Genomic DNA, 21,544 nt, shown 5'->3' on the forward strand with positions numbered 1-21,544 from the left:
AATAACTCATAGCTCAAAAAAAACACTCGATAAAGTCTTCCTTTTTTTCTGCATAAAATTTATTTTCTCTGATTTTCGATCAATCTGCAAATAACTTATTCTTAATATTTTTCTAGCCAGAGGTTGATTTTATTAAATTATTTAGTTTTAGTGAATTTGAAGTAAATTTTTGAGATAGTAAAGTGTCTTTTAACATTTTATGTAAAGTTTGTTTGTATGGCAACAAAAACAATATTTTTATTTTTTATTTCATTTATTTTCTACACAAGGAAATATGGTTGATGAGCCATGAGTGATTTTTCCAGTACCACTATTTATTAAAAAGTTTTTTTTTCTTCTTTACCTGATTAGGTGCTGAAGCTTCCCCAGGCTGGTTTTTCGTGTCCTGCTTTAACAGAAAAAATCCATTATATAGGATGCTTGATTGATATATTTTTTTTCCTATTCACCTTGCAATACTCTGAAAACTCTTCAAATACATCATTGTCCAGTTTGTTCTTCAGTTTATGGGCCACATCACGGAATAACGAGCAAATGTTTTTGTGAGTTGCGGCAAGTTTCTAAAAATAAAAATCATTAGATTTGTACATGCGTATGTTAAATTGTAACTCACCATAGCAAACGTGTTAACGCACTCATCAACTTCTTCAAATCCTTTACGAGGCTAGAACGTGAAATGCATTATTATTATTATTTGGATTAGAGAGTGTACAATACCGCTTACTTTTATTTCTAGGTTCTCTAGAAATTTATTGGCAGCCGGTTTGAGATCTTTTCCCTTAATCCCGTCTTGCTTTTGAAGGGCAGTCATGGTTGCTCTCAAGACGTCAGTTTCCGCCTATAAATATTTATAAGAACCAAAGCGATTTTAGGTGAAATTATTTACCTTTCTGACTACCTTAATGGCATTTACGTTTGTGTTAAGCTGCCTGAATTTTCTACCATCAGCGTCGAGCCCCTAAAATAAATATAAGTTAGGAATAATACTTTTTATGTATTTTATTTTTCTCACGGCTTTCTTCATGATAGCAGCGTTGATTGATGTTAAAATTCCGAGGTGTTCTATCTGTTCCTTATATGATTGAGCCTCGATTCTCTTTTTTATTTTCTTCGGAATGTTTTCGTCTGCGGTTGTACTAGTTGCCTCTGGCACATCTTTTTGTGTTGGCTATAAAGTGAGATGATGTCAATGAAATATAAAAGCGTAAATAAGAGGTACACTCACATTTTTGTCTGTCACACTAGGTTGAAGAGATCCCATATAAACGCTGTCGTGAGCCTGTTAAAATTATTTTTTTAGCCTGTGAATAATTTTATATATAAACTGAACTTACCCGTGACGTTGATGGCACCGCAAGGTCTCCAGTAGAATCTTCAGTTAGCTTTGCCCTCTAAACATTTTTATTAAATCATATTCTGTATTTACTGTTAAATATACTACCTTATTATGTATCGGATGACTCAATGATAAAATCGACACCAGCCTCTGCAATTTTAAAATTAGTATGTGTTTAAAGTGTATGCAGAAGGCATTATCTACCTTTTTTGGTTTATTCGCCGTGTTGAGCTCTTTTGTCAGGGCTTCCAGCTGATTTTTCATACGTTTTTTAACTTCTTTTTGCTCGGCGATTGCAAGATCCTTTAACTTCTTATATTGATCATCATTTTCATTTAACGATTGGTTGAGGTCATCAACATACTGCAATAGAATACAATTAGTTTCACATGGATTTTTTGAAAAATACTTACAGATTTATTTTCTTTCATTTCTTTGAGTTTTTCTTTTTTACTCTTGATTTCATCTTGATACTGCTTCACCCTCTGTTGACAACACTGGTCGTTGAATTTTTTGTAGCTTGATATTATATTCCTATTGTCTTCTATATTCTTATCAATATTTTTTTCCTCCGCCAGTAATTGTTTAAGCACATCTTCAGCGTTGTCACTCTGTTTTTTTCTCTCCTCTTTCTCCTTCAACTGCTCTTGCTCCTTCTTCAATTTTTCTGCAACAGCTGAACATGCAGCCTGAATACTCTTCACGATTTGATGATTGCGGGTGATAGTCGCATCTTGGTCTTTTCGTTTTTTATCAATTTCGTTAAGATGATTTTTACCCTCAACATCATGTTTTTGCATTTGGGCGTGCAGGTCTCGTATACGGTCTCTTATACTGCGTGGTATTTCAGCTTGAAGTTTTGGATCTTGGTTGGCTTCGTTTAGAATTATCTCTTGTAAAGGTACTCGCATTGTACCAAGGGATTCTTCATTTAAACTCCTGCCTGCATATTCGTCTTGCGTATTGACGGAAGAATTGTGCTGTGGCGCTTCTTGAAGGAGTGGCACCCCGCCTAGATCCATCGGCTGCACGTTCTCCGTAGGTAGTGCCTCTTCAGTGTAGGGAACTGAGGCACTGCGACAATTTACATTCACCTCCGCTAACAACTCTGACGTGATCCGAGCTAACTTAGAAGCCTCATCGACTAAATAAACGTTGAGGGCATCATAATCTAAATTATTTGACTCGTTGCAACAAAGTTTTTTTAGTTATTCAAGACGTTTTTGTTACTTAGAAATAAAGTTTACATGACAGGTGTTAAGAAAAAAAGTTTGATCTTATTTTTTTTTGGTATTAAATGAAAGGTTGCAATACCAAACAGAAAAAATAGTTTGGGTGTGTAGATTTTTATCTTGATCATGAAATATTTTAACTACTCTTGAGTTTGTATCATAGATTTTCAGAAATATAATATTGAAGATTGTATATATATATAGTACTCACATTTTGCTGCACATCATCAGAGTTAGAGTTTTCAACTTGTGACAAAGCTTGGAGAGCTTCTTCTGGGATGTTTTCAAGGATTGCATATCCAGCGCAATCAAAATCAATTACTGGTGGAAGACTCTCAACATAGATTGACTTAACAGCAAGCTGAGTCTCTGTTAAGGGCTGCACACCGCCACGATCAGACATCGTATCGGGACGAAGTAAAGGCCTGCCGTTGTGAAACGTCTTCATCTTTCTCTGACTATCCAGCAGATATTTGAGCCGAGGTAATATATGTTTTATTTCACCTTTGAAAGACTACCTACTGTTTCTTTCATTCTAATATTCTTGTGAAATTTGTTCAGCATACAATGTGATATATCGATTCACCCTGACCTGCCCTTTGAAAGACCACCTACTGTTTCTTTTATTAATTTTAATCTTCTTGTGAAATTCGTTCAACATACAATAGTAATTGTGATATGTTAATACACCCTGATCTCTAGACAACAGTCGCATTTCTAATCTCTTGGAGGTCGCACCCTCGTGACAACTTTCTAATTGATGAACCGAGGTATGTTTTATTTCATCTTGAAAGACTCCCTACTGTTTCTTTCATTCTAATATTCTTGTGAAATTTGTTCAGCATATAATGGTATATATCAATTCACCCTGACCTGCCCTTTGAAAGACCACCTACTGTTTCTTTTATTAATTTTAATCTTCTTGTGAAATTCGTTCAACATACAATAGTAATTGTGATATGTTAATACACCCTGATCTCTAGACAACAGTCGCATTTCTAATCTCTTGGAGGTCGCACCCTCGTGACAACTTTCTAATTGATGAACCGAGGTATGTTTTATTTCATCTTGAAAGACTCCCTACTGTTTCTTTCATTCTAATATTCTTGTGAAATTTGTTCAGCATATAATGGTATATATCAATTCACCCTGACCTTCCCTGCGAAAGAACACCTACTGTTTCTTTCATTCTAATATTCTTGTGAAACTTTTCAACATGCAATGCTCATTCACCCTAACCTTTCCTTTGAAAGGCCCCCTACTGTTTCTTTCATTTTAACCTTCTTGTGAAATTCGTTCAACAATAGTTGTGAGATGATGCAATAGGCGTTTTTATTTTTGAAAAGACTGTTTTCTCTCATGTTAGTCTTCTTGTGAAATTTGTTGAGCGTGTATATATATACATTTGCTTTTGTGATATGTCAATACACCCAGACCTTCACAATATTTCATGAAATTCCCTCCACACAAAAGTCATCCGGGCTTAGACGTGAATTCAACGAAATTGTTTGTGTCAAAAAACCAATACAACAATAGCACTATTTCACAGCCTGATACGATATGTGACATTGTAAGACTTTCAACTAAATAAAGAGCATAAAAAATAACAGACGCTCTTTTCATTTCTTAAAATTATTTTTGTTCTACAGAGTAGAGTCAATTTTTTCACACTGCAGCAGTCCACACACTTTTTTTCCTTTAGCGAGCAAGCGCGTCATATTTTTTCTTGCAGGGGATACCGAGTGTTTTTTTTATTCTCCCTTTGCACGCTGCGACATTCTGCCTTATTCCAACATCTGTGATTCCTTTGTGAGCATGCGCGTCATATTTTGTCCTTGCACGGGTGACTCAATGCTTTTTCATTCTCCCTTTGCACACGCTGCGACATTCTACCTTATTCCAACATCTGTGATTCCTTTGTGAGCAAGCGAGTCATATTTTTTCTTGCAGGGGATACCGAGTGTTTTTTTATTCTGCACGCACCACGACATTCTGCCTTATTCCAACATCTGTGATTCCTTTGTGAGCAAGCGCCTCATATTTTCTCCTTGCAGGGGAGACCGAGTGTTTTTTCATTCTGCACGCGCCACGACATTCTGCCTTATTCCAACATCAGTGATTCCTTTGTGAGCATGCGCGTCATATTTTTTTTTGGAAAGATCCATGAACATGGATCTTTGGCAAGCACTCTGGCCTCCCTTTGCGAGCATGACATATTCAGGATGAACATTCTCCCTTTACGCACTATTTCAACATATTGTCGAGATCCAGATTACGCTCAGTCACCGTAGCGAGCATGACATTTTCCCACCTCCCTTTGCACACTATTTCAACATTACCACTTCAGTCTTCCCTCCCCATACCCAATAAGGATTGACCTCTCCCCATACCCACCCCTCCACCAAGGTGGATAGGAAATCGGCTTTTTTGCCAGTTTCCTATCCATCTTATATTCTTCTCATGCCTTTCAAATGGTCAGGACTGTCTCGCTACTTAAATTCCTATTTTATTTTATGACAAAAAGTTTCCATTCGCTTATTCAGTTCTTGGAGAACAACAACTAAATTAATCAAATCCGGAAGAGGGAAAGGAGCAAGTTTGTGTCTCTCACTCAGTGACAATTCTATTTGAAATATTGTCAATCATTTGGTCTAATCTTGTTAAGCAATATGCCACTCTAGGCCTCAATTTGCGCACGTCAGACGCATGTACATTACTCACGAGAGCGGTTTGGAGCGAGAGGCTGAAGTGATTTATTGCGAAAGTTTGAGCCCGTTTTGTGTTTGCCGAGACGAGTAAGTATGCATCGGTATGTATACAGGAGGGTGGAATCTTCTGCTACAGTGAACAAGGGTGTGGAATGAAAGATGTTGTGACCCCTCTTCCATATCTGGCGCGCACTCAACTCTATTAGAAATTCCCATCAGGTTTAACCTTGCAAGAGAGAAAAAAACGCCCTCAGTCGAGCCAAAAGGACGATGGGAATGCTGATCAGGTTGGTCGGCATGACGTGGAATGAATAGAGGGGCTCTTTTGTATGGAAAGCAGATAGGATTGTGTGTGAAAATCTGATATGAGGAGAGCTAAGAATTGATATCTTAGAGTAGATATGGAAATAAGCTAATGAGATTTTAACAGGGCTCGCAAAAACACGCATTTTCCTCGAAAATCCCACTGCATTGCCAAACACTGTTTTTTTGCGGGGGGTTCCGCCATTTTTCAAATTGAATGCATATTTTTCCGAATTATGAATATTTTGTATCCATGGATATTTAAGTTTGTGGAGGTAGTGCATCTTTTTCCTTAAAGTACATAAAGGGGAATTAGATAAATTAGCAATTATATTTCAACAGACATATTTCCATAAACTTTGAAAATAAGGTTTAAATAATAAAATATAAATATATTTTGAAATTTAGAAAATGTGCTTGAAGGTGTCCCATGACAAGTGGGAACTTTGCAAAATGTTTTATAGTGATGGACTTTTTGTTTTCCAGATAATTCATTGCAAAACTAGAAAAAATAGGAATTATGCAATTTTTGTTATACTTGCAAATCCAAATCTCGGTTTCTAACCATCAGATTTGTAAAAACCACCCACTGTTGGACTAACCTAGATCTCCCCTAACCAGCTGAAGGGTTTAGGGATGCTTACTCCACTCCTAAGTTGCTATACTTCAACCCCCTCAAAAAAGTAAAACACTTTATGACTCTGGAATTTTTTTTATTAATTTGCGTGTAATTTAAACAAAAAATTTGTTTTAGGATTTATAATATTTTAAAGTTCAGAGGAAGCATGCCAAAATTTTAGCTATCAAAATTGTGGCAATGGGGTTGATAGGGGATGAGGGTAAGCACCATTTAAACCATTTAGCTGGGTATTGGAGGTTGAGACGAGTCTAACGGTGGGTAGTTTTTGCAGTTCTGAAGGTTAGAATTCGAGATTTGGATGTGCAAAGAACCCAAAAAGTCGATTTTTTAAGTGGCATTTCTCGAAAACAACCACTCTCTGAAATTTCGTGCTTACTTTTTCCGCGAGAAATACTTTCAAGTGCTTCTTAATTCGATCAATTTGTAAAAAAAAACAATGCTGCATTTTTGCGCATTGCAAAATTTTCAAATCTTGAACATGTTCTGTTAAGCATTTGTTATTCTTCCCAATATCCAAGTGTAGCCGCTTTAAACTTGATTCGTATTTACTATTTTGTTTGCCTCAAAGTAGATATTGCGGTAGAAAGTATGTGAAGCAGAATATCTGACACTCGACGCCAATATTGATGTCTGCTTGGACGTCAAAATACACTCGATCTTTGTCTGAGTGCGAGGGCCTTGAAACTAGATCGCGTCAAAGCCGCAGCTTTTCAAGAGCGAGAGCAAGACAAACATCGACCTCCCTAACTCGGAGCGTGGAGTAGAATTTCATTGGACTACCATAACCAGTGATCTGGCTATTTTAACCCTGGAAAAGCTGCTTTTTGCTTCTCTCGTCGCGGCTGAAATTTTTGATGATCTCCGACAGAGAGTGATGAGCTTTGCCTGATAACGTTAATCGAATGTGTGCCTTCATTTCCCCTCGGAGACCAAGGTCGTTGACCCCTAGCTGCTATATATATAAATGAGTCGGATGCGTCATTTCCCAGCGGAGCTCTTTTCCACGTGAGAGGCAAATCATATGTTTTACTGCCGGAAAAGCAATAAAATTTTACGGCGCAAATCTCTCCGCCAGGGAGGAAAAGAAGAACGTTTCCCGCGATGATTTCTGTCGAAATTCATCAAGCCTTTCGTTTGTCTCGCTGCCTGCGGGGTGTCGGCCTAATCCAATTATCTCTATGGGGACAAATTTTGTCTGCTTCAGCGCAGACTCGGCTCATTCATAATTTTCTTTTCGCGCCTGGCCACCTCTGCTCGGGGTGTCAAACTTTATCCGAAAAGAATTTTTTAGAAACAAAAAATGGGTTCCGTCTGAAAATACACGTATTGCCCAAAAGAGAAAAGATGCAAATGCGGAGAGTGTTTCTGTTTAATAATACGAGCCATATAGAAGCGGAGATTTACAGTAATTACTACATAAAATCACGAAAAAACATGATTTTAAGATGTTTGCACAGAAATCACTTTAAGAGTCGTATTAACAAGAAACACGTGCCATTCGATTCGTCTTGACGATCCCGAGGCATGTAAAAGATAATTTAAGGATGCAGGCCCTTTAACCCTTACCCCCTTAAAATCAATAAAAATATACTTTTCAGCATTTTATGCAAAAATTACTTCTTATTTAGTTAGTTTACGTGAAGTTGAGGTAAACTATATGCATAGTTTTCAACTTTGACACTTAGAACCCGAGATTTAGCTGGCAATGCAATATGCATGCCTAGAAATACCAGAAATTCTTCTTCTTTGTAAAGAACATTACAAAATATTTTAAAATACTTCAGTTCCATATGCCAAGACAAGTGGTAGTGCAAGGAAGCATCGCGCGCGTGGACGAAGTTGTGAAAAGCCGCTCAATTATTGATGCGCGATTGTCGGCTTCGAAAAAACGGTTCGCCGGTTTTTTCTAAACTAAATACAATATGTCATCATACATTTTTCACACAAATTTACTGTCATGCCTAGCTTTCTGAATCCTCCATTCCGGACAAATTCTTTTCGTACAACGTATCCGCTTCCCTCTGCTCCAGTTTTGTAATTTAATATTTGCTCTCGGGCATTTTTACCCTCAGCAAGCACTTGTAATTTGATTTGGAGCAGCAGCCAGCATAATTGGAATTTCCCACTGTTTTTCCTCAGAAATTTTCCTTTGCGACTTGCAGATTAAAAAGCGCCATTGCAGCGACGTGCTCTTTTGAATGGTACAAAAAGACCAAGATCAAAATATTGCCTAACAAATGCTTCTAATTGGCATTGGTTTAATTCAGTCGCAATAAGCTTTCATCAAAAGCGTTTGTGAAGCGGAAATTTCGCTGATGAAAACGACCATCTTTCGTTGTTATAAACAAACAAAAGCAAAAGCGAAGTCGGTTGAGCTGGAGTCACTGAATGTTGCCAGTCTGCTGAGCAAACCAATTTCCTTAAAGTCTACAAGTAAACACGAAGCCAATTCAAGATTGTTATAATGGTATAACGCTGAATATGTGCGTGCGCGCTTTTTTCTGAATTTATCGAGAGTGCGCCGTCGTATGTGCAGCCTATTTTCGGATAATATAAATAAGCTGGGGGGAAATTGCCTTATGTGGCAGTGTTCAGGCAAGTGATGTTAACTTCTGCAACGCAAAAGACATAAACAACATATACATATATTCATTCAAGAATGCTAAATTTCAGAATTTACCTATTTTCTTGAAAATTAAACGGTGTTCAGAGATTTTTCCCTTAATTTCGACTCCTCCTGGCAATAAAAGGTTAGAATTCAAACTTTTCTCAGAAAATTTAACAACATTCCACGAAAATTTTAGCTCTTCCCAATTTTCCATAGAGAATATTTAGGGTAAAAACTATTTTTCAGAAATTTCACACTTAAAAAATGCACATTCTTATAAATAGAATTTCATCACATTGTATTGTCCAGAATCGATGATGTAGAGATGATTTATTTGTGTTTGCAGCTGATGGCGTCGACATCGGCGGTGTTGGGCGCCGCCACGGGGGCCGGCCTGGCCCTCTTAGTCGCCATGACACTGGTCATCTACCGATACTACGCGCACAAAAGGAAAGCAAAAGAGTGGAGCGCCCTGGAGCGTTGCAGCTCGAGCGGCTCCCGTCAGTCTAGAGGTCAAGGGTCAAACTACAACTACACAGTCAGTCAACAGCAGGTAAGAGAGCAGCCAAACAGCCTTTTTTATCGCTCAATTGTGCGCAGCAAATTGCACACCTTGGTCTGTTTGTGCGTGTTTTTTCTTCGGTCGCGGTTCGCTCATCGCAAACTGAATAACAAAGAAGGAGAGCAGTGAGAGTGATACTGAAAGTAAAACGAGAAAAAATATAATACATAAAAAGGAAATTATTGCATTGGTTAAATTATCGAATGGCTTGGTGAAATTTTGAGATGTTTCCGTGCTAAACAAAATACGTGCTATAGCAAGGGGTAGAAAGACGGACGTTGAGGGTGTGCACCTTCAAACCACTTCAGCTGGTCAGGGAATGTTGAGACGAGACTAACGATGAGTAGTTTTTCCAATTATGATGGATAGTACCCGAGATTTGGAGTTGGACAAGATTTGCAAAACAAACCAATTTAGACCTTTGAAATTTGAAGTAAGTAATTTCTCGAATACAAAAAAGAGCATCAATCTAAAATTTTCATAAAAGTTCACTTATATCATGGGCCATCATTTAAGCACAAATCTTCAAAATTCCAAAATCTTGAGATCATTTCCAAAATTTTAATTGCAAACTAAAATTAACAGTATTAACCTTTGATCTAGATCAAGGACATTAAATTTTGTGTTTGTTCGATTGGGCTCGGTGAGAGTAATCAAAATCAAACCTTATTTTTGATAACTGGAATTTCCAAAAATTGTCCTTTAAAACCTGTAAAATGAAGATTTTGTCGAAATATTGCGTTATGACGCAAGTAAAGACTGCGATTTCTGGTGTATCTCATGCAAATTTTGTCCTTTTACCCGTCACATTTCGTATTTTTTATGTATTTTATTTTTTAACACCATAAAAAAATCCAACTTATGAAATATATTAGATCGCACGTAATCAGAAAAAAGGTTTTTTTAGTGCAGGAACTTGAAGAAGTCCGCAGACAGTTCTTTCATTTGCAGACGATCCATTTTATTATTATTGAACAAGTCACCAGGGAAATGCTTCAGCGCTCAATCACATAAAATGTTTATCACGCGCATATATAGTGGTATAGCAATCCCGGTGCCCGTCGCAGGCAAAGCGAAATCGCGGGGTGCTCACCCCACCTGACGGCGGGCTGGGCGAACAGCAGCCAGGGTTTGACGTCAAGTGTGACCCTGGGGGTGGACGGACGCGGCACCGGGTGGCGCTGGGGCGAACCAGCGGCGGGAAGGGTGGCTCTCGCCGCGAGTGGCGAGAACTGATCGATTGAGCCAGCCAATGCAGGAGGCTGGTGGTGTTTGTTGCAATGTAGTCCGTAGTACAACCGTGCCATAGTCTAGTCAACCTGTTGAACTCGTGACACAAGCCACTTTTTCAACACTCCCTGACATGTAAGGGTGGTTTGTGCTAGAAAAGTAGCGTCCACTTAGGGTAGCAATCATTAGTGCCAACACCAACGTTTACCAGATTATGGCCGCTGCTCACAAGAAATTGGAGACGTGGGCTCGCGCCGCCAGAGACAGGAGGCACCTCCACTCTGAACAAAAGGTACCCATCTGGCCCACTTCTGCCTCGGGGGCCCGTCCGACGGGCACGTGTCCTTCCATCTCGTCTTTTCTTTAAATGAGACTTCGCATTCTTTGTTGTGGCAGTGGCCTACCTCAATTTTCACCCAAGTGAAAGCAATTTGGAGGCAAATTATAAGAGCTTTCACGGTTTGACGCGACGCTCTTCATTTTGCAGTTGCGGTTTTCCGCCTCGAAAGAAATTTCAACTATTTTCAAGGAATTAATATTGTTTTTGTAATTTGTGGAAGGGGAATAATTTAAAGTGTTTTACATTACAGACAAATTTAATTTCTGATTAAACAATTCAATGGTTCTTTAAAATAGACTTGTACTGAACAATTCCTAATTTTAGTTAATTGGGTTAAAAATTTCCTAGTTATCGTTTAAATTTGTGCGAAAATCATCTGCTAATCAAGCAGAGAGCTTTGTTTCCTTTATGTAAAGCAACGATTTATTTCACAATTCAAGGACTTTTTCACACCGTTTGATAGATCACGAAGAGAAATTAAAAATCATTGACAACACCCGTTTAATTTTCCGTAACATTTGAAAACAAAGAACAACAAACAACGCTGAAGCCTTACATAATTGATAATTTCCAAGCGCTAAAATTAAGCAACAGAATCAAATTCAGCACGAATTTCATCTCGCATTGCAGACAATTTGCATTGCTATGTTTGATTTCTATGAATAGTTTTGTAACTCGATATGAGCACATTCCCGAAACCTAATAAGGTCCACAGAGAGAGTTCACGGAATCCAGGTGCCCAATGCGACGGCAGCGTTGCGAGAATCGACCGTTGCTTTGCTGAATAATTGTGAGGGTTCCCTCCAGGATCAAATCTAAAATGAGCAAAAAGCTGCCAATCTCTCGTTTCCAATTTAACTTCGGCATCCAGACAAGTTGATACTCGGCCTACGGACGTGCCGCTTCCAATTTCAGCGAGTCAGAAATACACGAAATCTTTAAATTGAACGCATATTCTGAAATACATAAAGGGCGTGCGAGGACGGAAAAAGATCGTGTAAGAGGCACCAGAGCGGAAAGCAATAATTTTGTGCAAGAGCAGGAAAAAGTGTAAAAATCCATCGATCACGAGGAAATATATATTTGCCTTCGACCCCGAACGGAAATGTGCGTATAGCTTTTCCGAGAAAACGTACGCGTGTGAGCGTGGCAGGACGAAAACAAAATTTTGCGCTTCCTTATTAGCACAAGAGCGCAGCTCAATTAAGCCCGTATACGGCCTGGCGCTCTGACGAGTTGCTCTCTACGCACTACGCACCGCAAACTCTAATTGCGAGATAGCACACACACGCCGATCAAATTCTCCTAGCTGCTTCGTTATCGCTCGTTGAATAAGAACGCTTTCTGCGAAAAGAGCATCATGATCGCACAGACCTAATGAAGTGTGTTCGCTGAAAGAAATTGGAGATTTATTAGTCTCTGTGTTGTGCGTTCAACGCAATAAGATAAAAAAAAGCAAGTAGTGAATCAAAGGAATAAGCTGCTTAGTACATCACTGTGAACCTTTTAAGGGCTATTTTTTCTTTAATTAGAGAATAACGGGAATAAAATCGGTTTGCAGCCGTGCAATCGAATATTTGAGTTTTACACTATTCCAAAAAACGATCTAAATTTGTTACTTCAAATATTTTTTTTCAAAATAAAATGTCTTGCAAATCATATTGCTTGAATTCCGTACCTAGAAATTGGCCCGAATGAAAAAGTTAAATAATTTTGAAGCTGTGCTGACGTATGATTTCGAGAGACAGCTTTAATTTATGGGTGGCAAAACTTGCCGATCTTTCTTTATACTCTGTCTGTGCCTCGAGAAAGAAAGGCTAGATGATTGAAACTTCACACCCAAAATATAAAATCAAAAAATAAATCTTGAAATAAAAATGGAAAGACCAACCATGAGTGTTATATTTGTCTGTCATTTACATTTGTATCAAATTCCTAACAAAAATCCAAATTTGTTGTTGTTTGAAACAAATACACCGCTTTTTTCATTTAATAACTCGAAAATTTTGTGCTTTGCACACCGAAGGAACTTGTTTCCCAATTAGAATGAACAAAAGCAGGCTTTAAACATTGATAATTGACGTGCATGAGAATTTAATTGCAAAACTGACAAAAAAACCTTTGTTGCTGTCACTCAAATAAAATAAATTCAAGAGTACATTTTTGAGAAAATTGGCAAAATATAATTTTGATTGGATCTGCACCAAAAATTGGGAAAAATCATTCTATATATTTACCTAATATAATTTTAACAAATGGGAAAAGCTAAAATGAAACTGAAATGTCACGTTAAATTTTCTGGGAAAATTTGCGCCACAGTTTGATCATCATCATGATTTATGAAAATAAGCTCAGAATTCGCACACCGTTTGATAGATCGCGCCTAGAGTAATCGAAATCAAGCGAAAACTCATTGCTAAATTAGGCAAAAACTGAAATTTAAATGTTCCACGGCCCAGATTTAATTATTGCAACGAATTTTTGTTAAATTCTACAAACAGTGTATTCAATAGACCAATTTTCGATGCTAAAAAGCCATATATATTTGTTATTTGATGTTGTGCCTGTAAAAAATTGCATCAAATAGCAAAAACCGCAGTAAATCCTCCGTTCCAATTTCGTGGTCCACCGAATAGATTCTTTCGAAGCAACGACGGCCGGTCTGCCTCGTTGTTGGCTGATCACATGCTCGCTCTCCGCCGGGATGGAAATTAACAGCACACCTCATTTGTCCCTTGTGTGTGTTTGGGGCGCACTTTCACGCACGTAGCAGATGCAGCGGCAGCGGCACGGCTGCGAACACGCTCCGTTTGCTCTGCTTCCTGCAACAGGTTGATTACGCCGCTCGCAAATATCTACCCTTGTATGTCCTGCGGTACTTTAGTGTCAACTGCGTATGAAATCCAATTAAAAAGTGGCGTATCGCAGCTGGTGGCAACAGCACACCTTGTTAGTTCAGTTGAAAAGTTGGCACTGCGAGTTGAAAGGGACTTATATATTTACGGCTTAGAAATTTGGACAGTTGACTTTATTTTCGGTACAAATGAGCACACATTTAGAGCTATAAAACCTTTCTTAAAATTGTCTTACTACTATAACATTATAAAATTGAATAAATATCCATGCATTAGAGGTTATTTTTACTTCAAAATTTTTAGACCAAAATAATTTTATTATCTGTATTTAGAGGGTGCAAAATATTATTGAGATTAACTTGACTCCCTGATAAAGTTGAAAATTATTAAACTTTGTTTAAACATTGCAACTATAAAATTCCAGCCAATTTTGAGTAAGTCTTTACATGCGTAAATTGTTTCCATCCTGAGAAAAATGCATTTTTAACATTTCAGATGGGGTGGAAAGGGGTTGAAACCATTAGACTGCTTCAGATATCTAGGAGAGTTCATGACGAGTCGAACGGTTTTCAGTTTTTGCTTATCTGATACTCAGAAGCCAAGATTTGGTGAAAAACGTCTTTAGGAGGTCGTACAAAACGTAATTAAATATCAATACGTTAACTAAATCTCGGGTTCTAGGAATCGCATTCACAAAACCTGCATGCCATTTTACTCGTCTTCACGTCCCATGATGAGCTGAAGTAGTTTCAGGGTGATTTAACGCTAAATTCCGTTGCGCAGTGAGGTGCAAACAACAACAAAAGATGCAAATTGTATTAAGATGTTTAGGGTTTGAAAGGGGAGTTGAAGGGTTGGCACCCTTAAAGCGCTTTAGCTATTTAAGGGATGTTAATAATAGTGTAGCGGTGTGTAGTTTTCGAAAATCTGACCATTAAAACCTGCGTGTAAGTATTTTTTTAAAACCCGAAAATGTACTATGTCGGTGGTTTTTATTTTGTAATTTAATATCGCTACTCCAGATTATGACGATACTGATACTTTTGCGCTATATGAAATGGTGATTTAAATTAAAAATTTCACTATCAAATTTGAGTTCACATCTAAAATTCAATTTTTGGGTTTACTTTGAGATCAAAGCTGTTTTGTTTAGACGAGACGAGTCCAGAGTTATTCGTATTTTGATTCTATTTGACCAACATGAACAAATTTAGGCATTACTTAAAAATTTGCCTGATCGTAACACCCACAAAAATGGGAATTCCAGAGAGGTTTCTCAAAAAGATTTACGGTAAAATTTGCCCGTTTAGATGTTCAGAGATTCTATCTTTTAACCCGTTGAATTAATTGGCGGAAAAACAGTCAAAACATCGTCAAAAAATCATATCAATGAGGATTAAAATTTAACATTTGTCTGTTTGCTTATCTGAAATGTTAACTGGAAATTGGAGATGAATATAAATTTTAACTGCGAATTCATTATTTATAAAAGACTGAAACAATACAGGAGAAAAATTTTTACTGGAGCGTTTACATTGTTTCTAGGAAATGCGAACATATTATTAACAGCATAAAGTTGGAATAAAATTACGTTTTGTATAGCGAGCCAGAAAAAGTTTGGCCAATTACCCTGCGGCAGGCAAAATCCTGCTCGCTTGTTGCATTTTGAGCAGAAGAAAAATTTTCATCCCGATTGCCGGGGGCAGATTTTTTTTTGCCGTGCAACTTTTTGCCATGAAATTCCTCTCCAATTTCCCAATTTCCGCGCCACACGAGCCGGCCTAATTGCTGCCGAGGCTTAATTAAAAGCGGCCGGCCTTATAAAGGCACTCTTCGGTCCCCGAGCTCTAATGACAGCGAGACTCGGCCAGCAAACTCGGCCTAAGCGCCCGCCCGCCCGCCCGCCGGTCACTATGTGCGGATAATTGAGTAATTGAGCGTTCTGCCGGTGCTTGCAGCAATTCAGCCTGCCCAAAGAGTCTCACGCCGTGCAACCAGGCAGCTCAGCGGCCGTACTCGCTCACCAGTCGCGCTCCTTCCCAGGAGGTCAGCCCCGCCTCGCCAGGTCACCGTCTGTGTCTTCGCAGGGCAGCGTCGACAGCGGCTCTGTCGCCAGACAGGCAAGTATCCAACAATTGATTTCAAAAATAATTGACCTGCATTATTCAGCAAAATTTATGCAAAATAAAATTTTGAAATTGTTCAAATTTATTTTTTGAAAACATCTTTGAAAAAATCGTTAAATCTTGCACAAGTATTAATACGGCACCCTTTTTTGTCTCGCTGAGCAGATTTAAAATTTTAAGTTTATATAAATCCGATAAATCCTATCACTTTTCATATTTTATAATGGGAGTTTGTAAATATTAAAAATCATGACTTTTAAATTACCAAGTCATGTATTTTTTGAATTTTAAAGTATTAAATAAAAAATACGATGAATATTTTTTGGCTTTGATATATATGTAAAAAAGGAAAGATGTTCGTAAAATTAATAATTCTCTCGTTCAATTTCCCTGTATTTTCGATTAATTAATTGCGTACAACAATAGTATTGAACTTATGCAACCTGAGCTGCATTTAGGGGTGTACTGCTGCATAATAAGTTCCAGTCATCCCTTGCATTTATCGAACTCAAAAGTTAATAGAAAAAACAATCAGGGGGTGCAGTTGTCGTTCAGGAGAGATTGCCTGTTTTTTATCGGGGAGCTGACCGTAAAAAATTATCTTCTTATGCTTTGTATTGAGGCCCAGCACACATGTGTCCGGCCAGGGTTGAATGATAAGGGGAGGAAGAGGCTGTGAAAAAGAGACAAAGGAAGCAGGCGACTCGCTCGCTCGCCCGCTCAGCCAATTTCCTAATGAATTTCTCTTTTCAGACTCTCAACATTTTTGCCGTCGTGCACTTTATTTGATCGTTTAAATATTTTTAACTTAAATTTGAAAAACATTTAAGTGTGATAAAAGCTACTTCTTTTCACTGGTATATATATTTATGCAGACAGTTAAAAATTAAATTATTTAATTGCTCATAAATTACTATTCGCTTATTACTTTACTCGCTAGAACTTATTATCTTGATTTTATTTGTGTTTTTTTATTGGATTTGGGATAACAGAAGGCAAAAGGCAAAATATAAGCTTCGATAGGTTGAGGTGATTGTTGTATTTTTGGTTCTTTCTAATATTTTAATAAATCACGCGCATAATTTCTGGTTTTATGAACATAACGGCCTATTACCCCTGCCCTTCAAGGAAACTATATTCTGGAATTTTATTGTTAATTAATCTTAATTCTTTTCCCCCTAAAAGATGCATTTTTTACGACTTTTTTGACATATAATTATGACCAATAGAATAATTTATTTTTAGAGCACGTTGAGCTTGAAAATGTATACCTCTGTTGTCAAAAATTGGTAAAAAGTTAAGAAAATTAAATACAGAACTGTTCAGAATAAAATTCATGATAATTTGCATTATATATATTTTTTTTGTAATTTTTCAAAAACTTTCAAAATTCGCAATTGGAGCGGAGATTTATTGTAAATCCCCAACTCTTGAATTTTTGTATCACCACTGAGCTGTAGTAGACGTGAACGCAGGTTTTTCTTTCCGCAGAGATTCTGTATGAAACAATGTTTAAACTTAATCCACAAACTTTGAAGGCACGATTCATTGAAAGTTGGGTACGATACTCTCAAAAGAAAAATTATTTTCAGATTAATGTTTTTCTAATTTTAATATTTTAGGCATAAAAATGCCAATGCTGATAAATTTTCATAAACTATAATTATTTCCTTCAGAGTTCTTTTTAATAATGAGAAGTTATTGCACCACTCAAGCCATATCAATTTTCTCATTTTTATTCCTTTGCTGCCGCAACCCTTGAGTTAATTGAATTTCGCCGGATAGATTAGATTTTTTCGATTTCTATTGAGTGGCTCGGGTGTCACTCTGATGCAGCACGCGCTATTGTTCTTGCTTCTTGTGCACTGCACAACATGCCAAGACGAGAGTTAGCCTGCAGCTCCCAAAAGCGACAAAGAGGTGGTTGTCAAAAGAAAATTTATGACCCAAGCAGTGTGCAGGGATGCACACACGGTTCATCTTCATATTCATAGGTCAACACTGCGCTTTCTCCGCCAGTTTCCTGTTTCCTGTGTGCTTCAAGAGTGGTTGAACGTAATGCTCCCTGTATTTTACTTCAAGAATTCAGTGATTTAGCAGAAATACCAAAATTGTACGGACCAAACTCGCTGTGAAGGTAAGAAAATCAATTCTTTGACAGGGCACAATGCTTTAGTTCTTTTATCCAATATTTATCAAGTTACAAAGCATTTTTTTCTTTAAGACGCAGAAAAATATGTATTTCACACAGATTGATTGAAACTTGGCCGGAACTTTAACTCAAATCACCCTGTGTGAAATTTAAAGTTGCTCATATCTGATCGAGTTTATTTTCAGTATGTATTTTGTATTTAACTGAAGAACAGCTGAATTAATTTTTTGTTATTATTCCTGTTTTGTAAAGATTTGAACAATTAGCGCGTTCATGGGGCGCTGCGAGAGCGCAGGCGAGGCGCGTGAAGAGGCAAGCAGTATAAATTAACTCGATTCTTGAGCTCGAGCAGTGTTAGCGATCCCTCATCTCTCCCGCCTGTATGTACATGAATTTATGTACATACGAATTACGCAACTACACGTAGTGCAACTTCAATAACAATTCAAGAGTTTACAAATTGCGTGCTAGGTAACAGTTTGACATTTTGAAGCATTGTAATTCTTTTTATAAAACCAAAAATTCACACCTTGAATATGGCAGACTCACCATTTTCGCCCAACTCACACTTCTCGCTAGGATAGGGATTAACATTGAATCTTCCCATCAGAGCGAGAAGTAAGTGTGAGTGAGCGGAAAGTGTGAGTCCCCCATACATAATACATAATGTACGTATGTATGATACCATTCAAAAATCAAAATTTGACATTCCAGGTATGGGAAGAGAGCGAAAGAGTTACCTTGAACTTTCCAAAAGACAAAGAAGAAGGAGAGTTGCAGAGGCTTACAATCAACACCTGCGATCAGATTCAGTTGCCCAAAGTGTTTCTGATTCAAAGAAAACCAAAGAGGGAGTTTTTTCTATGAGCACTGAAGGTATAGTTACATCATTACATTATTTAATTCCATAATAATTATCTAGATATTTGCTAGAGTTGAACATATTATGTAATGCATTTTTAATCTTGTGTTACATTTATTAGTAACAAAATTTGTTAATATGTAATCGTTATTTTAATAACTTATGTATTTATGTAAAGTTAAACGTTAAACATTATCTATTTTTTACTTAGTATGTACCTTGCACAGAGCAGATAATTTAATATACATACATACATATATGCAGGACGGTTCAGTTGAACACCTTGAATATCAAACAAAAATCATAATTTGACATTGCAGATATGGAAAGAAAGCGAAAGAGTTTGCTACTTCTTTCTGAAAGACAGAAAATGAGAGTTGCAGAGGCTTCAAATCACAAACTACTGCAATCAGTTTCAGTTGCCCAAAATGGTTCTGATTCAAAGCAAACCAAAGAGGGGGTGTTTCCTTTGAGCTCTGAAGGTATAGTACATACACCATTTAATTCTATAAATAATATTTGCTAGAGTTAAACATAATTTTATGCATTTTTAATCTTGTGTTAACAATTAGTAACAAAATTTGTTAACATGTAATCGTTATTTATCTAACTTTATTTATGTACAGTTAAACATTATCTATTTTGGACTTATGCCTTGCACATAGCAGATATATAATATATGCAGGATTGTTCAGTTGAACACCTTGAATACCATACAAAAATGATAATTTGACATTGCAGATAAGGGAATAAAGCGAGAGAGTTCGCTGCTTCTTTCTGAAAGACCAAAAATAAGGAGAGTTGCAGAGGCTTCCAATCACCAACCACTGCAATCCGTTTCAGTTGCCCAAAATGTTTCAGATTCAAAGAAACCCAAAGAGGGAGTATTTCCTTTGAGTACTGAAGGTATAGTACATACATAATTTAATTTCATTATAATTAGATAATTAGATAATAATTGCTACAAAAAATTTGCCTCCTTGCTGCTCCTCTCGGTCATCTTTCAATGTAATTGAGCGTCTAAATGCAAATTGTCCTCAAGCAGCTCTAGCACTTAAAAATGATTTTAGTCTTTCAGAGGGTGGTCTTGAAGAACTTAAAGATGATCCAAAAAAAGCTGGCTTTGATTGAGCTTACCGTTGAGAGCATTCATGCCCGACTGGATCAGTTGCAAAACAACCCACCAAACAACGTGCACAAGGAGTGCACCACCAAGCCCATTGAAGAAGACACCTTTGATCTGAAGTTACCTTTAAAAGGACCAAAGGAATTTTTTGACATGGAGGAAAATTTGGATGAGAAGTCGTTCTATGAAAAGCTGGTAAATATACTCAAAATCAACTCCTCAGAATTGTATTTGATATTTGTTTTGCAGCTGAAAGCTACAAAAAATCACATCGCGAAGAAGGGCTTTCAGTTGTTTGGTACAAATGAGACCAAAATCAGGAAGTGCATTTGCAACATCATTATGCCATTGTTCTTTTCCCCATCTCTTGTCAAAGTTAGCAGCAAAGCAGGTCAAGGGAGAAAAAATATTGTCAAGATTGCTGGCACACTGTTCATCAACTTAATTGCTGGTAAAATAACATCCACCATGCCTCTTTTACCTTAAGTTAACTTTCTTTCATATTTTTAGATGCAATCAATCAATTAGATAAGGACTTCATGGCCAGTCAACAAATGGTGGAGACATTCGTTGGTGACTATCTTCGAAGAGAAGGAAGCAAGTTGCGCAAGGATGATACTGATGCGTAAGTGTTTTAACAATTTATAAGTCTGTGATCAATCATTTTGAATTCACATTTCTTAGGCAAAAAACTATGGATCAGCGTAAAGCTCCATTTTCACCATACAAAATGTCCCCCTTACAGAAGGACAAAGGCAATGGCTGTTTCCCTGGAACCAGGTACAAATTTTTCCACAAAAGTTCCATTAATGCAAGGATTAATTAGTCACAGATGTTTTTGACTGTAGTAGTTATATTTTTGTGTGAAGTCATTGAAATGTCTGATTTTTAGCCACATTCCTACTACTGAGAAGAGCCATGAGGGCTTTGCTGCACATCCTGCTCAAAAAAGGAGTATTCCAACGAGGAACTTGGATTAGGATCTGAGCGATTCTGATGGCGATATTTACATCACTGATGCGGATTTGCTTTAAAATGTAACATCTCCAATAGCTAGTTGCAAAATCCATTAGGTCTTGAAGCCGCTACTAGATAGCGCCAGCAGTTACTTTTGATTTTAAGGCACCAATACTGCCACTGCATTCTTCATCTAAAATTATATATTAACATTTAATGTTGTGTGAAACAAAAGTCGGTCCAGTTATAAAGGAGGAGATTTTCAAGATTAATCGAGTGAATGCCATGATGACTTAGGCTCGTTTAAAAACTTGATTGGATCTTATAGGGCCAGTAAGAAATAAAAATTAAGAAATGCCAAATATTAATGTTAATTTCATTTGACTAAAAACCTCATTTCTTGTCCAAATTGGGTGACATTTCTGCAAGTACCGATTTTTACATAAGAAGGATATTTCTGGTTAGGGTCTTTAGGAAAGTTATGAACCAGGTTTTTTCTTTACTGGA

General features: G+C 37.3%; 3 protein-coding genes across 8 annotated transcripts in view; 2 read left to right on the top strand and 1 right to left on the bottom strand.

The window, feature by feature from the left end:
* The window catches only part of Sytbeta (Synaptotagmin beta), a 60,411-nt gene that overhangs the window by 29,307 nt on the left and 9,560 nt on the right, over window positions 1–21,544 (top strand). The window contains exons 2-3 of one of the 2 annotated variants that reach the window (XM_065494008.1): window positions 9,174–9,380; window positions 15,773–15,934. In XM_065494008.1, coding sequence (XP_065350080.1) covers window positions 9,177–9,380; window positions 15,773–15,934 — 366 coding nt within the window. In that variant the 5' untranslated portion in view covers window positions 9,174–9,176. Of the gene's footprint in view, window positions 1–9,173; window positions 9,381–10,627; window positions 10,912–15,772; window positions 15,935–21,544 lie in introns of those variants that run through there. The other variant, XM_065494009.1, reaches the window with a different exon arrangement.
* LOC135947147 (uncharacterized) lies at window positions 239–4,912 on the bottom strand. Of its 2 annotated transcripts, none has more exons than XM_065495782.1 (11): window positions 1,750–4,912; window positions 1,541–1,699; window positions 1,442–1,486; window positions 1,335–1,391; window positions 1,226–1,279; window positions 1,013–1,168; window positions 887–958; window positions 725–838; window positions 614–664; window positions 450–560; window positions 239–385 (listed from the first exon to the last, which is right to left on the bottom strand). In XM_065495782.1, the coding sequence occupies exons 1-11, from the start codon at window positions 2,356–2,358 to the stop codon at window positions 311–313; spliced, it is 1,503 nt and encodes a 500-aa protein (XP_065351854.1). In that variant the 5' UTR covers window positions 2,359–4,912; the 3' UTR covers window positions 239–310. The 2 variants fall into 2 exon arrangements, with proteins under 2 accessions (XP_065351854.1, XP_065351853.1); XM_065495781.1 differs by having other exon boundaries at window positions 239–388.
* On the top strand, window positions 17,876–21,401 carry LOC135946017 (uncharacterized). 4 transcript variants are annotated; one of them, XM_065494010.1, is made up of 10 exons: window positions 17,876–18,077; window positions 18,345–18,563; window positions 18,807–18,968; window positions 19,275–19,436; window positions 19,696–19,860; window positions 20,025–20,275; window positions 20,330–20,531; window positions 20,591–20,705; window positions 20,765–20,860; window positions 20,973–21,401. In XM_065494010.1, exons 3-10 carry the CDS (start codon window positions 18,809–18,811, stop codon window positions 21,058–21,060), a joined length of 1,239 nt encoding a protein of 412 aa, XP_065350082.1. In that variant the 5' UTR covers window positions 17,876–18,077; window positions 18,345–18,563; window positions 18,807–18,808; the 3' UTR covers window positions 21,061–21,401. The 4 variants fall into 4 exon arrangements, with proteins under 4 accessions (XP_065350082.1, XP_065350084.1, XP_065350083.1 ...); XM_065494012.1 differs by having other exon boundaries at window positions 19,368–19,436; XM_065494011.1 differs by lacking the exon at window positions 18,345–18,563.

Source organism: Cloeon dipterum, chromosome X (genome assembly GCF_949628265.1).
Source record: "Cloeon dipterum chromosome X, ieCloDipt1.1, whole genome shotgun sequence".
NCBI classification, from domain to species: Eukaryota; Metazoa; Arthropoda; class Insecta; order Ephemeroptera; family Baetidae; genus Cloeon; species Cloeon dipterum.